Here is a 16,715-nt window from a genome sequence, read left to right as displayed (position 1 = left end):
ACAAAAAGGTCTGTGAGTGGAGTGAATGTGCCATAGCCTCCCACAAGAGTATATGAGGTAGAGCACAGTCTTTCTGTCAGCAGTAACCAAAGTTTTATCTTCAAGGAAACATTAGAAAATATATTTCAGGAAAAACTGTATTCGTTTGAAAAAATATTCATTTGGGTTTTAAGTGCTTTTGCCCCAGAAAATCCTCTACTGCATCTATATTTTTCCTTTCCTCTCTTGTCCCAGTAGTAAATCAGAAGTCAAAACTGTGTGTGCTGTGTGGTAAATTTGACAAGAGATGCTAAGGGATCTGCAGCCTAATAGGATCTCTTAGGAGGTATGCATATGTGATAGAAAGGAAATACAGCAGGCAGAACACCTCCTGGAGGAGAGCCTGAGTCAATAGCTGTAGGGTTTGCAGAGACAGGACTTTGGAATTGCACATTTTCCTTATGTGGATTGAGCCTGGATGCGTGCTGTGAACTAGATGCCACCCAGAAGCAGTTGATAAGAAAAGCACAGTTTTTCAACTTGTAAAACAAAGCTGGCAAAAGAAAATCATGATAAGCAAGAGGAAATACTATATGAAGACTTTCAAAAGTCTGGCCGTTTCAGGAAGGATACCTTTCTAAACCCATCTCCATTTAGTGTTTAGCACATGAAAACTTCCTTCTTGTGTCTATTAATGGTCTGTCTCAAAATTACTATTTACCACAGACTTTTTTTCTCCCTCTGTAGGATTTGCATTTCTTCCTAAGAAAAAATAAGGCTTTGCTAGTAAACTGTTTAGATTTATATACCCAGCTTGGAAAATCCAACTCACTCCATGGAATTGCTTACCATTTTTCTATCAAAAACACCCCTATCTAAAGTTCTTCTGGGTTACATTTAGACTGTTTTGCCCAAAGCAAATTAGGCAAATCCCTTCCATCCTGTCCATTAGAAGCAGGAGGGTTACAGCACACGCACGCACACGCCCACACAGACAGGAAGTCACATAAGTATTTAAGTAAGCATTGAGTCCTCAGCCGTGTCCTAGGGCCAAAGTCCAGCAACTTGTGGGAGGGCACCATGCCAGCCTAACAGATGGACATACATATGGGTAGTCAGGACATCATGTGAAGCCATCAAGTATGGATACTAAGGGCACGATTCCAACCTAAGAACATGAGCTTTCTGTGAAGGTTAGGGGATGTTAAGCTGGATTTACTTTCAAAAATAAAGAATAAATTCCACTGCCATGTCCAGGAACAGTTACGCTCATGGTTAATCAGGTGGTGCTATTAGTAGATAAAAACAGCTTTTATTCTAAAAGAATTATTGCAAAGGAAAGTTCTGACATTTCACAAGGGAGATTTCATTTTGACAGATAGATATGTATTATTTGTGGGGACATGTAGTTAATGATAATGAATTTGCACAGGCAGTGCTTTCACCCTGCATCACCATCTGTCCTGTGCCTTTTTCCTAAAGGACACAGGAAACTGCTATTTGAGCAATGAATGCAGCCCAGACAGTCAAACACGTTCTCCTGCAACCATTATTGGGAGGATCAGTGTTGGGAGCCGCTGCCCTTTGCTGATGAGGAGAGAATGAGAAAAACAGAGGCACAGCACCTCCATACACATTGCCCTGGAGAGTGCATTAGCACTGCTGATGCATCTGAGTGAAAAACAGGCATGTGCATCCACAGCCATCTGCTGCTATGTCCATCAGCAGGAGAGAGGAAGAGATTAGGAATCATGCTTTGTGAATTTAATCCGCTGATACACCACAATTACAAATGGATGTGCCAAAACATGTTCAAACGGGATCCCATGAAATCATTGAATCATAGAATATGCTGTGTAGAAAGGGACCCATCAGGATTGTCAACTCCAACCGAGGTCTGACCACACAAAATGTCTCCCTACAATGGCAAGTAGCCTCTTTGTATTCTTCCCATGTGACTTGGCCTTGCTTCCACTGGGATTCCACATCTTACTAAGATCAGAACATTGAAATCTGACAAAATCATGAACAGCTTTTGTAATTTTACCAATTGACTAAGGAGAGCATATGAAATTTTAATTCCAAATACAGGAAGGACAGAGGCAGCATCTTGGTTTGTGGAGCACTGTGTATTCAGAGCAAAATTGAGACAGGAAGCTCTGAATTCCTCCTTGATTGAAATGAGATATTAAGAAGGAATATTAGAACTTTATGAAGATGAATATTACATAGGTGGTTTTGTTGAATAAAAGGACCTGTCTGTTTCTTCCAATCTTGATTTAAAAACACAAAAAGAGGGATAATCACTGCTTCCTCTGATCCTTTGTATCCAGAGGATACAGCTTGAATTATCTGCTTTAACTTCTAGACATTCAGGTTCTTTCTGCTAGACTCAACAGCTCTTTAGTATTCAGCACTCCTTCCATGAAGTTACTGATTGTAATGCAAGTCACTTCTCAAACCACTTTTCACTAAACAATGAAGATTGACATCTGAAAGATGTCAATCACACCATTCTGAAAAATGCTATTCCTCTGGTCATTTTTATGCCTCCTTCCTTTTTGCAATGGACTTTAAGAATTCAGATGCCAGAAAATGTATGCAACAATCCACTTTTAGCCCCTAAGCGCCATATATATAAGGAAAGGTTGACTTCTTATTCTGTTTCTTTATTCAGGCTCTGTTCACATTCTTACATATTATCCTATTATTTCTTTTGTGAGACAGTACATTCCAGGCTATAGCTATCTTTTTTCATTTCAGCCTACATGCCCAGTCAGACAGTTCTTTAACTGTCTGACTAAATCTACCATTTCACATTGCATTTTTTGCATTTTATGTCCCACTTACAGAATAATTTAAATGCTTCTATTTTGACTCATTAGCACATCATTAGCCACTTCACAACTGGTTTATGAAGCATCCATGCATTTCATAGAAGGATTTTATATTTTCTTCAGATCTTTTCAAAGCAAATTAATGGTACTGTGGTCATTTCTGTGGACTTTCACTAGAAACTGGCACCAAATTGTCATTCTCCTTTAATGACTTTTCAGAAGCTCTCAGACAATTTGTAAACCATGTAATGAGCTTTTTTACAATTATAGTTCTATTACTTTATTAGAATATTGCATAAAAATCAGTAAAATACCTTACAAATGCATATGTCTGTAAATGACCACTTGGTTGTGGTTTTCATACAAAGAATATAAATATAAAATGAGATTTATTGTCCGTTAATAATGTCTGCATTACCACACTGTGTGACATTAGTTACATTCCTGTCAGGTACTCTTTCTTAAATCAATCTAACATTACAGATTTCCTTATTTTGCTTACAACTGATGTCAGTCTCACTACCATGCAGTCATTTCATTGCCACTGTATCCCTTTTATGATGTTGGCACAATCATAGATCCATAGAAAGGCTTGGGTTGGAAAGGACCTTAAAGAGCCTCTCCTTCCAATCCCCCTGACATGGGCAGGGGCACCTTCCACTAGAACAGGTCACTCAGAGCCCCATCCAGCCTGGCCTTGAACACACCAGGGATGAGGCATCTATGGCTTTTCTGGGCAACCTGTTACAGAACCTCAGTATACTCAGAGTAAAGAATTTCTTCCTATTAATGGAGCTATTTTTTTGCTTCTTGTATTCACTAGTGAGAGTATTCACTTTCTCTCATTAGTCTCCTTAGTCGTCACATTTCTCTGTTCACTTGAGGTATTCCATACCTCTCAGTTTCCACAGATGTGTATTTACTTCCTCTATTCTCCATTCACCAGATAGCTTTTAATCCCTATTTGTTACCCTTACTTTTGCACTCAGTGCAGATGGACTTGCTAAGATCTTCAGCACCTTTGAATTGCTACTCTTTAGTTATTTAACATTCTCATTAAGAATTGCAATTTTTCATTCATGTATTTGTCTGATTTCTCCTCCCAATTATTTCTGCTTACATTTTTCTCAACCATAGAAAATTACCCATTTAGAAAAACCACTATTTTGCTGCTTGGGATTGTTCTTTGTTTGTCTAAACTGATTGCAATCAGGTCACGAAAACCACCCCTAGGGCAGCCGTGAATTTCTAGTCCAGTAAGTTATTCATACTTATCAGTTCTAATGAGAACTTGAATTAAAAATGCATTATGTTTGGCTTAGAAATTTTGCACTAGGAAAAAGGTTCTTTTTAGAAGAAGTCTAGTATTTTGCTGGTGTGTTTGACAAACTTTCTGTACATAGACCTCCCACCACATTTATTAATATGCATTCAAAATCTCATGATTTTGTGTTGAAAAGAATTCCCAAATACCACTACTTTTTTTGTCCTGGGAGTTTACATGCATTTGTTTTATGATCCAAGTAGTTTGACTACTTCCACCAGCTTTCAGGGTTGACTGTCCCACTGAAGAGGGTTTCTACATCATTGTCTCTGTTATCAAGACCTTATAATAGCTACTGCATGCAACAAGAATCCTTCATTTTGTGTCTGGCCATTCTTCCCGTTTAGATACATTTTTTTCTGGATTACAGTAAACCAATGTAAGGCACACAATGACTTTAAATCTAGCCCTGTATATGATGACATAATTTATTCTTTTTCTACAAGCTTGGGGTTATGTATTTCAAGCTATTCATGATCAATTCACTTAGAAAATATCAGGAAAGATATGTTTCCATGAGTATGATTTTCCAGGGGTATGATTTCAATTAAAAAATCACCCATATTTAGGTACTCCATCCACTTGGGCAATGGAACTGAATGTACATTGCACTTGTGAAAATTTGCAGAAATGACAGCATTTCCCTTTTGCCTCAGGGGACCTGCTGTTTATCTGGTTTTCTGTATCACCCTTCATACTGTATGGCCATTTAATGACTTCTTTTTGATATATATTAATAACTGTATCACAAAAAAACCCCATACTCTCCCTGAAATGGTAGGGTGTCAGTGAAGACAGAATGTGGATCATGCTTTTACTTCACATTGTATTCTGGACCAATACCTTTAATAAATGAAACAAATTACAAAAATGGAGTTCTGGAGGGAAGTTGTGGGTTTCATTTTGTGGTTTGGTGTTGGTTTTCATTTTTTTTTCTGTTCCATTCTGTTTTACAAGGTTATTCAGTTAGTTCTTAAAATAGTTTTTTGTAGTTTAATTTGGGAAAATAAATGAGGTTACTTTAACAAAAAAAGTCTTAGTCTGCACATTTTCTGCAAGATGGGTGATATTCAACAAACCTGAGATCTTTTTTCTCATGAACATAATAAGACATTTCTCAGTTGAATTCCCAGAGGTGCATAGCTTTTAATGAGGGTTTAGAAAAGAATAGCTAGGAGGAAAAAAGAACCAGAGAGGTGGAAATAGAGAAAAATTGAAGGGGAAAAGTAAAGAAAAAAGACAACTTTAATTTTAGTACATGTAATTAAATATTTGCTAACTCTTGTCGAACTAACTAAAAATAAGGTATTAGAGTCATTATTTCTCACCTCATTGTTTTTGCAAAGATTTATGTTTAAGGCATATTTAAATTTGAAATTTTCACAAAATGTATTTAAACAGACATTGGGATTCTGCAATTCTTTATTTTTCTGTTGAAAAATGTGAGAGAAAATGTGTCCTACCAATGTTTTTCACCTTGAACTATACCTTTGGTATTTGTTTGGTGCAATGCTTTAAATGAGCTTACTGAAAATGTAAATGAAAAAAAAAAAAATCAAAGCATTTTCATTATGAAACCCAGTTGTTTTCAAACCTATTCAATTTGCACGTAATTCTGCTGAATTAATGCAATTCCTACTACCACCTTCCAAAAATAAAATTCTCTGTCTTGACAAAGACTGAAAAATTATTGAAAATTGCTTAAACTAACACAAATGCCTCTTAGTTCCACTAAAACATAGCGCTGCATTATTAATTTTTGAGCCAAGTTATTGTGTTTTTTCAACCCACCTCTTCAATTTTAGAGAAGAATCTGATCTTTCATCACTGACCCTTCTCAGGTAGTTCTGACCAAAGTCCAATGACATTGGACTTCGGTAATTTTTTTATTCTTGTCCCACATTGGGATGATTTATGTTTTAAGATATTACATTCTGAGTAATAGACAGAAAACTAGTCAACTTTATATCCACATTGTAGTATCTAAAAAAATCTCTTCGTTTAAAATGATCTCAGTTCAAGTGATTCGTACAGCTGAGCAAACAGGATTTACTATTCACTGTTAATGCCAAAAATTACTTCTTAATATATTTTAAGTAAAACGCACATTTAAAATATTTTCTCTCACAGGAATCATGTGCGATGTAGAAAAAAATCACTTTTTAATATTGTCCTTTAAAAAGAATAAATAATTAATTTTGAAAATTTCTCAGTGAAATATTTCAGTTTCTTTCTTTCTTAAATAGCACTGTTTGCAATGTTTTCCTGTTAAAATCTTCAGTTGTGAAATTCATCAAGTGTAGTATATCTCGCATTCACAATAACTATACTGCAAGTGTCTGCAAAAGAAGCATTTATACTAAGCAAATAAGACAAGAAGCACTGGATTCTCTTCTTTCACATAGCCTGCAACATACACAACACAAAATAATGAAAAATTTTCCTCAATTATTCGACAATTGATTTGCAAAGGGTTTACAGGCTTAATAATTAAGTTCTTTTTATAGATATACCCCTTTGTGCAATCTGCCCTGACTTTCGATGTCTGACTTCTTAGCATCAGGTAATAAATACAGTGTGCAATGCACTCAGAAACCTCACATAGGTGCAAGGATTTGGGCCCAAAATGTTCAATTGCATATGCAGACAGAAATATCCCCATTAACAAGTCAGAGACATTGCTTTTCAGAAGTAACGCTATTTGCTACATACTTCTGGAAGAAAAACATGTAAGAGATTTTAGACTAAGTTTAGGGCCTGAATGATTCCAAGTAACACTCATGTTTTTGCATACCATCTTTCCAAACTTCCAGTAATGAAAACTCATCCAGAAAAATATTTCAGATCCAGCTTTCCCCCTACTATGTATGTACAAAGAGTGTACCTCTGAGAAAGATCAGCTTGAGTGTTCAAGACTGACTGTCAGAACCAGGCCTACTGACTTCAGTCTGTGCTCTTGACAAAACCCCTCTGACAAAACTCAAATGTGAGCAGACTCAGAAAGAAGAAAGCCTTTCTTGCAATTTCTGGCCCTGTGATTTCAATAGAATTATTCTACAGGCAGCCTGGAACCTAAACAAATCTTTACCCTCCATGTATAGTTTTCAACATTTTTCACTCTATGCTTTTTTTAATTGGTCTTTTCTTTATGAATATGTCACTGCTTGTGTATCTTTCTCTTAATTTCATATTTCTTTCCTTGCCAAATATTTAACTGCTCTGTGTCTTCTGTACATGTTTATAGATGCTTAAACAACAAAGCAGGAAATTTTCCTCCCATACAAAATGTTTTCAACATTTCAATTAATCACCATAGCTTATTAGTGTAGGTGTAGATATTATAATTAGGATGTTAGCAATAATTTTAGCAACCCAGTAGCCTAAGAAATGCTGGAATGAGCATTTGAGTAGTATTTATCTGTCAATTAAATTATATTACAAATGGGATTAAAAGGAGAGCAAATGAGATATTCATATTTGCCAGTCCAGTAATGATGTCCACAGTTTCCAGAGGGCAATGTTTTTCTTAGTTTGTTGCTTTAAAAATTCTTCCCTCACCTTTAAACATTGTAAGTTAATACCTTACAAAACCTAAATGGTCCTATAAATCAAATCTTAGTATCAGCAACAATTTCAGTGACAGAATGAATATTTGCTGAGGAGGGTGGAGTAAAATGCCAAAGGAAGTAGGTCTCACTTAATCACTGTAAGGTCCCTAATAAATGTCAGCCAAATACATTCTTCTTGTCTCTACCCATCCCCTTTAAACACAGCTATTCAATTGAAAAGGGATATAATACATTTCAATCTAACATTTATTTTAATTTCTCTCTGCATTGAGTCGTTCAGAATAGACAATCACACAGATATAGGAAGCATGTGAATTTCCCATCCTTGCCACTTATGGGGGCAAGGTGGTATATGGAAAATGGTGGTATACAGCTCAGAAGATAGAGGTAAAAGCTAAAGGGAGTTGCATAACCCATTGCCCAAAGTTCTATATGGAAATTTATGAGACACAGTTTAAGAGTGGGGCTGTTATCTACTACTTATTCAATTGTGAAAATGGGATCAAGAGTTTCTTTGAGTTATCCTTAATTTCTTCATTCATTTTTAATGTTGGTTTGATTAAAATCCTTTTCATCTCTTTAGTCTTCACACTTTTAGAAGAAAGTAAAATTATACCAGTACCACCAATTACCAGTATATATATATAAATATATATATATTCATAAATATAAAATATATATATACCAGTAATATAAATATATATACATATAAATATATATACCAGTACCATCATTATACCAGTACTACCAACTGAAGGGCAGCAACAGGCAACAATTGCAATGCAAACTGCAATACCCAGAATAGATGCTTTTTGTAGCTACCAAAATAATCATCCTTAGTCTTAGCATCAAGTTTTCTCTTATTCCTTATGTGTGCAGCTGCATTACAAATGCAGGGCAGGAAAGAAAGGAACATCCAAAGGTAATTCTTTGCTATAAGCTAAAGTTGTGCTGAAATTTAAATAAGGTATTTACAAATCAGATGTCTCCAAAGGTCTGAATAAATTACATCAATTGCAAAGATGCAAAAAGCTGCAGGTACAAACAGGCAGAAGCATTTGTCCAATTTTTTCTCATGGGGTTGTAACTGAATTGAGCACGTAATTATGTGGTATCTGTCTCCAGAGACATGGTTCTACATCACAAAGTGCTGGGAAATATTTTCAGGGCCGATTCAGTCCTTCTTTCACTCATTTGTATTGTATAAACAAGAAAACTAAGTTGTGAAAATCTGTTAATAAATCTTAGTTTTAGTTAACAGAAAAATAGGTTTGCGAAGGTATTTGCTGCTAAAGGAGTCCTTTAGCATAAACCATGTGAAATTATGCATGGCTCTTTTCAACACAGCATTACAGGAATAGACTTAGCATGATTTCAGAAAGAGTGTAAAACTTTGCATTGTTTAAAACAATATTCCTTATGACATACTGCATTGTTCCTGGCTTATGCTTGAATAGAAACAGAAAGAATTGGATTTTCAGTCCTTGATTGGTGATGTTGAGTCCCCACATCACAATACACATCATGCCTCATTATTTGACAAACTGGCTTTGCTTGAATATTCAATACACATCCCCAGTGCAATTGTCCCTAAATGCCAACTAAACATCACCTAACACAGTGTTTGCTTAGAGTGGACTTCAAAGTGGGGGTAAATAGGCTTCTGAATTTTAAGCATAAAAGAAAGGACTTTCTTCACAGATAAGTCACAAAAAATCACACAAAGCAGAGCAAATATTCCCTGGGCATGTTTTTTTTTTTTTTTTTTTTTTTTTTTTTTTTTTGTTTTGTTTTTTGGTTTTTTTTGGTTTTTTTTTTTTGGTTTTTTTTTATTTCTTTTTCTTTGTCTGTAACCTTTCAAGAATACAAAATACTTTGCTATACTGGTCTCATTAATAAATTACAACCAGTCCATTTCAGGTGTCATTCTTCTGCACCATTGAAAGCATTTGCTTTCTTGCTTTCTACAACAAGTTTTTAAAATGTTGTTACTAGAACCTTGACAACACACAGGAAAAACAGAGGTTTTGGCTTACTACCATTCCTTTTTTTAAAGTTTGGCTGAAAGTAGCTATGGAGCAAGAGGGAATTAAGCCAGAATTACATCTCACACAAAGATGTATAAAATATGAATATTCTTCCAATTCTTAGAGTATTTCAGGAATGTGAAAGTCTTAGCAGCTGTGTGCAAGCAACAGCTTTATTTCACAAGATATTGTGTCCCCCTTCCCACCTTGCCTTCCATGTAATTCCTCTACCCACAATTCCTGTGACTCTTCCTTGTTCCGTATTAAAAGCATGTCTATGTCCTTTATCTGCCAGCATTTAGTGATAAAATGGATTATAAACAGCAGTTTAGGCCAGAGAACAAGACTTTCATTAACTGCATTTCACATGGTCCTGAGGGGCTTGTTACTACTTGTATGCTGAGCATGGTGGATAAAGCTCCCCGTCTCAGCCTTCCTGAATGTCTGCACAAAGCAGGACAGTATCTCCTTTTCCAAGATTAGCACATAAATTTAATTTCATTAAGTTCCCTTTATCTTCTGCCTGGAAAAATATTACACCTTTCCAAGACCATTCCCAAGCTGAAAGAAGTAGAATGTAATGGGATTTTTGACCATTAGGAAGGAAGAGGATATTGAGTTTGTGAAGTTTAGAAGTCAGTAGAAAGCCATGCTTTGGCTCCACATCCCAAAGATGAAGATTACATAATGAACAGGCAAAGACAGAAGGGTTTTTCTGATCTTCCACATTAATTCTCCCTCAGATTAGCTCTTTTCTTTCCCCAGAGAAGTTCTTATTAACATTGGGCAATCCCCATAAGCCATGCTATGATGAAAGGACAAATAAGGCTATAAACATGGACATAGGATAACAAAATAAGATTGGTTATGTTTTGGAATGCATAGCATTCTTTGCATTTACAGAAGTCAACTCTTGCTTAAAAAAGCAAGAACAGATATTAAGTTTCTATGTGTTATAATAGCAATCACACTCTAATAATTTCACAGTAACTAGTCAAAAAAGAATCTATGAAAACAGCATTTCACTTAATTACTAACAAAGTGGGAACTATGTGGACTTTTCTGTGCCCCGTGTCAGTAAAATGGTGATAGAATTAAGACGAAGCTTAGTACACAATTGAATATTAAATATATTTAATTGCATTTCTACTATAATTGGTAGTTTTAAGTTTATGCCTCTGAGAGAAGGCATTTTGAGCATTTGTTTTGATGACAAAGTGAGAATCCTATTAAGGGAACTGGAGGGTATTTATTTCCAAAATAAAAATAGTGATTATTTTGTAAAAGTGCAAAGAATATCCAGCATCTTTCTCTTGTCCCTATATTACCATAAAATTGTGGTACTGCAGGCATGTTTCATTCAGAGCTATCTGGCAAACAGCAAACAGGTCAAGATCTGGAAATGCAGAGTATCTCTGCCTCTATTTTTTTACTGTCTTTGGTCTTGTTTTAGTAGGCAAGCTGTCATTGGCTCTTTCTTTGTTATGTTTTGATTTATTCTTTGTTATCTTCAATTTCAAATGAGCAGAGGTGGCTATGGATTGTAGAGATACCTACACAGGACTACTTGTAAGCCACAGAAGTAAAAAATTATCACAATCCTGAGAAACTTAGGTATGAGGTCACTCTGCCCAGAAATTTCTACATGCGTGCAGAGGACATGTTCAATATTTTTCTTTCTATAGCCGTAGTCAGTTGTCTACAGCAGCTCTAGTAACAAAAAATATCTGAGAAGTCATAAATTCTTTGGCACAGGGAGCCAAGATTGGTTCCAAAATATATTGAAACCAGTCTCCGCCTTCTAAAGGCTGTCCTCAAATTTGTACTGAGTGCAGGAGTCTGAATTTTTAAATGGGGAAACATAGCAACTGTAAAACCCATTCAGGGCAAGAGGGTTCCAGTGCCATCCTGAAGAGCCATGATGATTTTGAAAGGCTCTTGTGTGAACCGTGGCAATTCTGCAGAATTAAGACAATTACCTAAATGCCTCATTTTTCAGGGATCCTTTGCGCTTGGCATATAAAATGGCATATGAAGATTGTGTTCCCAGGAAGGCTGAATCAAATTAGTTGTTTGGGATTTGTCATTTTTCAAAGCTTAATTGTCAGAGTTTTTCATATGAGAATTTTGAGTGTCTTCACTGTTGTACTAGATGCATTGTCCTCTCCAAATTGCTGATAAGTGGAACTACCACAATTCTAATAAATGAATACAGTTGTATCTAGAAGATGCAGTATTATAAAAATCTGCCCAAAAATCTTCCATACAAAATCACTGGAAAGATAAATAACGTTTATGAACCAGATTAATTGGTTTGATGTTCCTGCCTCGTACTGATCTTTTCAAGCAAGTCAGCTTTAAACACTACGCAGACAGATAGATAAATAGGTTTTCCTTCATTAGAATTGCTCAAATAGTGCAATAGATCCTTATAAAACCCTTCTATACCCTAAGTTGTTATTTCTAACAACTTCTATTTCTCTTGTGTATGTATTTTTACAGTTATTTGTTTGACACAAGTCTATGTGGTCATGTGAAATTATACTATTGAATACATAACCATGGAATTGTACATCACATCTACACAGGAAATAGGGGACTGAAATCTGTTCTTCCCATATGGATATTTTTCCACTAATTTAGCTAGATGAAAGAGTGGGCTTTACAATGTAAAGAAATAAGAATATAAATAAGAATAAAAGAAAAGAAAACAAGTCCCTATAACCATGGAATTCAAGCTGACAAGAAAATATCCAACTTGTCCTCTATCATCTCCAATGATGATAAGAGAGCAAACCAGGTATATTTCATGATTACTCCTCAGTAGTAATCGTGAGAAAATTCAGATATATTACTGGATATTGAATTTATTAATTATAAAGGTATTATTTTCTTAGTTGTTCTCATTAAATCATCCACCTGCCTGGTGCTGTTAGATAAGAAATGCAAATTCCAAAAACTACATTACCATTTTTATTGTTCATCAGAAGCATGTCTTACTTTTGAAATATTCAGCATAGAGACAAAACAGGAAAAACATGCTGAGTGCAATGAAGAGCAGTGGGATGCCAGAGCGCAAATACTGAATAAGATTGTTTGTAAACAAGCTTCTTATTATTATTTCTTTGTTGCTATCAACTCTAACAACTCAAAGCTTATCTTTAGAATTTACCAATGTTATTTGTACCCACCTCTTCTTTTTAAATCATACTAGAGTATTCCTTGCTATTTTGCATTTTGTATTTCCTTATTATCCGTTCAGTAGAGCTAGATACTGAGATGTGTGAGGCAGATAGCAGAGTCTGTACTAAAGAAAAACACTAACAATGTCACGAACCGTGACTGCGACTGTCATTATATTTTGGTTAACTTGCAGCATTCCACTTCCAGTACTGCAAAAAAAGTAAATATTCCTTTCCCTTTAAAAAGCCTGGTTTTCTTTGAAAAATTCAGACTAATGAACTGCAGTGGACTTGACTAGTTTATGGGGTATTTGGTCTTCAAAGGAACCATTCTAAATTATACCAAACATGAACCTTTCCTATTTTTTGTTCCTGAAATATTTCTACATACAGCTTAAATTTTCAATCATCTGCTCTTTTTGCCATGTTCTAAAGCTGTGGACTGTTAAACAACTCCTGCATCTCCGCAGAGATGCAAATCCCTAGCTCCAGTACAAATGAGGTCTGTAAATTCTTGAGGGAGGAATGTTCTACACAAATGGGAAATAGTGTCATTACTTAGCACTGTGGGAAGCATTTGAAAAGCTGAAACACCTTTGGCCTTCAAAAGCAGGAAAGTTGTTAAAGAGTGTTCTCATCATCCTCCTTTGCAAATACTGACAAACCTTTGATCCACTGCAGTGTTATTCAAAGCCATGCATTCCTTAGCTGAGCCCCACTTCCAGGTTCCCACTTACTGGGGGATACCTGCTCAGCTTATAAATCTTCATGTCAAAACCATCCATTATCATTGCCTTCCAAGCAAATCAATTAATATAATTTTGACTTTTTGAACTCAGTATGTATTTTATTTGTTAGCTAAAAGCCAAAGATTATTCTAAATTCTCTCGCGCCTCTCTGTTTAACCAGTCTATGTTGCAATGGTTGGCCTGCAGCACTTCTATTTTTAGCTCTAATGGAACAGTCTTAAATTGCTTATTTTCTATTTACTAAAGACATTGAGCTTGTAACCATGGAAACTGTGGCAAGTGCCACAGCTTAACTCTTTTATTAAATGGATGGAAGTTACAGCTGCAAAACTTGAAAGGCCAGCATGTCAATTTTATACATAACTCAAATTGCCAGATATACCACATTATAGCAAGTATTACATTAAATATTAGAGGCCAGAATCTGGTCTTGGTTGTAATGATATAAATTGTACTATCTCTCCTCAATGGAAACAAGCAAACAAACAAAAAAAAAAAAAAAGCTCTTGTACAATCTAGATCAAGATCTGTTTTTGTCAAACTGCACAGGCTGTCAAGTTTCAGTGATTACTGCATTTGAGTGCCTAAATTGCAGATGATGTACATTAAACCAGTCCCTAGTTATCATGGAAAGACCCCGTCTCACAGTTGTGTCTGCATGAAGTTTTTAGCACATTATTGCATTGCTTACAGCAATCACATTATTTTTGGAATCACTGTGTTCTGTAACATTAATAGAAAGAATTAAATCAAAACTAATGACCTTGTCAACTGAAACTTCTAAAGCCATAGTGGAAGAATTAATACAAATAACTCCTTAAATCTGTAATTAGATTTTTAAACAAGAACATTCTGGGCACCAAAGGTATTGAAAGTTTACACTCTCTATTACATTTAGTATAGGCAGAGTATGCTCCATACATATGAAAGTTAGGGTATTTTTAAGTTCATACTTCAAATAGTATATAACACTTAAGTCAAGCCCATCTGAAAAGTATTGAAAATTATTAGCACAGTTTAGAAGATTTTTGTGATGAAGTATAAAACAACTTACAAATAAAATTTTTAACACAAACCTAAACATTTCCCAAAGTCCCCAAAAGACTGAGAGCTAAAATAAGAATAGTGGTATATTTACATCCATAAATACTTAATGCATGACTCATCCTGTGTAATAGAACCAAATGCTTGAAGAATGTTCAACATTTAGAAGAATCAGGTTCTGCTTTTTTTGCAAGGACTGTGGTTGGAACAGTGTTCACATTTCTACTTTTGGTGTTAAATGTCTCCATATTACAAGTCCGTCTATACAGGCACTTCCAGTGAAAAAAGAAACCAAAAAGTAAAATTGACATTTCAAGGACACTTTTTGGTAAAGGTAAGTCTCCAAGAAATTATGAACAGTGGTATTTTTTTATAAGAAAACATTACTGTTAAAATTAAAGAATAATATGTTTGATGCTCAATTATTGAATTCAAATAAATGCTCTTCACTGTCTGCTGGTGTAACTAGACTTACTAAACTGAAAAAAAGATATATTTCTTTCCATTTTTATATTTCTTTCTTTCTTTTTTAATCCATCTGCAGGATCTACCTTCATTTGCAACACCCACATAATTCCAGTGAAAAATCAAGAGGGAGTAGCAATGATGTTTATTATTAATTTTGAGTATGTAACAGATGAAGAGAATGTGGCATCTCCTGAGAAGTGCAAGCCAATATTACCGTCTAAACTTGTAAATCGTAAGTTATGCAATGATTTTTTTTTTTGCTTACCTCTACTTTTATCTGGCAAAGTAATCAACATGGGCAATAAGATTAGCAAAGGATACAATCCCATTGACTGACTCAATAATCCGAAATCATAAGAAGCTAAATGTAGCAAACCTACTGCAAGAGGTAGTAAAATAATCTGTCAGATCTTTGGTAGTACTAACAGCCTAGATCTTGTGAATAGTACAAGGACATATAAATTCATAAATACTAAAATCTTTCACACAAGGGCATTATCCTTGACAAAAATCAATTACAAATGGAAAACTTAAAAAAAAACCATAGTGATATAGCCCAAATATTTCATCTTAGCCTATTCAAAATTGAGTATTTCTATTTTACAAAAAAAAAAAATTGGTGTCATTTGATTAATAGTTGGTGAAATGTGATTAAATTAGACTAGAAAATACAACAATCAGTTATAACTTAATTAAATATCTTGATTTTATCAAATTGAAGTATTTAGATTGACTTGAAGGATGGGGGTGGATGGGTGGATGCATAGGAAATGCTTTTGCTTTCATTCCACTCTGGAGTATAAATGTTGTCAAAATTAAAATACTCAACAGAAATGTCTACTTATACAACTGCACTGTGTAGCTTTCTGTCCCACTATCTGCAGAACATATGCTCTTCTGCTGACCTTTACTGTGTGCAGCAACAGCACACAATCCTTCTGCTTTACATCGCCACTCACGTAATCTACTCTTACTACAAGATTTCCCAGAACACATTTCCCAGACCACATCTGTACACAGAGCATGTACAAGCTCTTACTCAAGCACAGCATGCTCTAACAGTGAGCATTAACACTTGGAAAATACCTTTTCACAGTGAGATAATCTTTAACATTAGTGCAATAAAGGAACATAAGTATTCCAATTGTTAAATCAACACTTCAGGTTTCTCTAGTTAAGAAATAAAGACTGGTACAATTCTCACTGGTAAAATTCACTGGTGAGAAGCAAGGACAGAACTTTCTTGATGCAAACACTACACAGTACCTGAAACATCCATAGAACCCTACAATGACAGGGTGTATAAGAATGTGGCAAAGGAAATTTCCATTACTGGATACTTTCAGTCTGCAAATAATTATTGTTCACCAAATATCACGATTTTTAAAAATCCTTTGTAAATGGCCCTTACAGTACATATTTAAAATCTTGTGCTTTTATGCTTCCTTTGCTTATTCTGTTTTGCACTGGGTTTGGGTTTTTTTGATAACCAATACAGCAGCTTTTGTTGGGAGTTTTTTGAGATAGCAAGAGAAC

The 16,715-nt window shown here is 35.1% G+C and overlaps 1 protein-coding gene across 1 annotated transcript in view; it reads left to right on the top strand.

Moving 5' to 3' along the window:
* Positions 1-16,715, top strand: part of KCNH7 (potassium voltage-gated channel subfamily H member 7) — a 208,571-nt gene that overhangs the window by 109,211 nt on the left and 82,645 nt on the right. Inside the window, exon 3 of the mRNA XM_041403568.1 lies at positions 15,256-15,415. Coding sequence (XP_041259502.1) covers positions 15,256-15,415 — 160 coding nt within the window. The remainder of the gene's footprint in view (positions 1-15,255; positions 15,416-16,715) is intronic.

This window comes from Onychostruthus taczanowskii, unplaced genomic scaffold (genome assembly GCF_017590055.1).
Source record: "Onychostruthus taczanowskii isolate IOZ18803 unplaced genomic scaffold, ASM1759005v1 scaffold20, whole genome shotgun sequence".
Classification (NCBI taxonomy): Eukaryota; Metazoa; Chordata; class Aves; order Passeriformes; family Passeridae; genus Onychostruthus; species Onychostruthus taczanowskii.
Note: the sequence above shows the minus strand (reverse complement) of the source record. Positions and strands in the feature narration are given on the sequence as shown.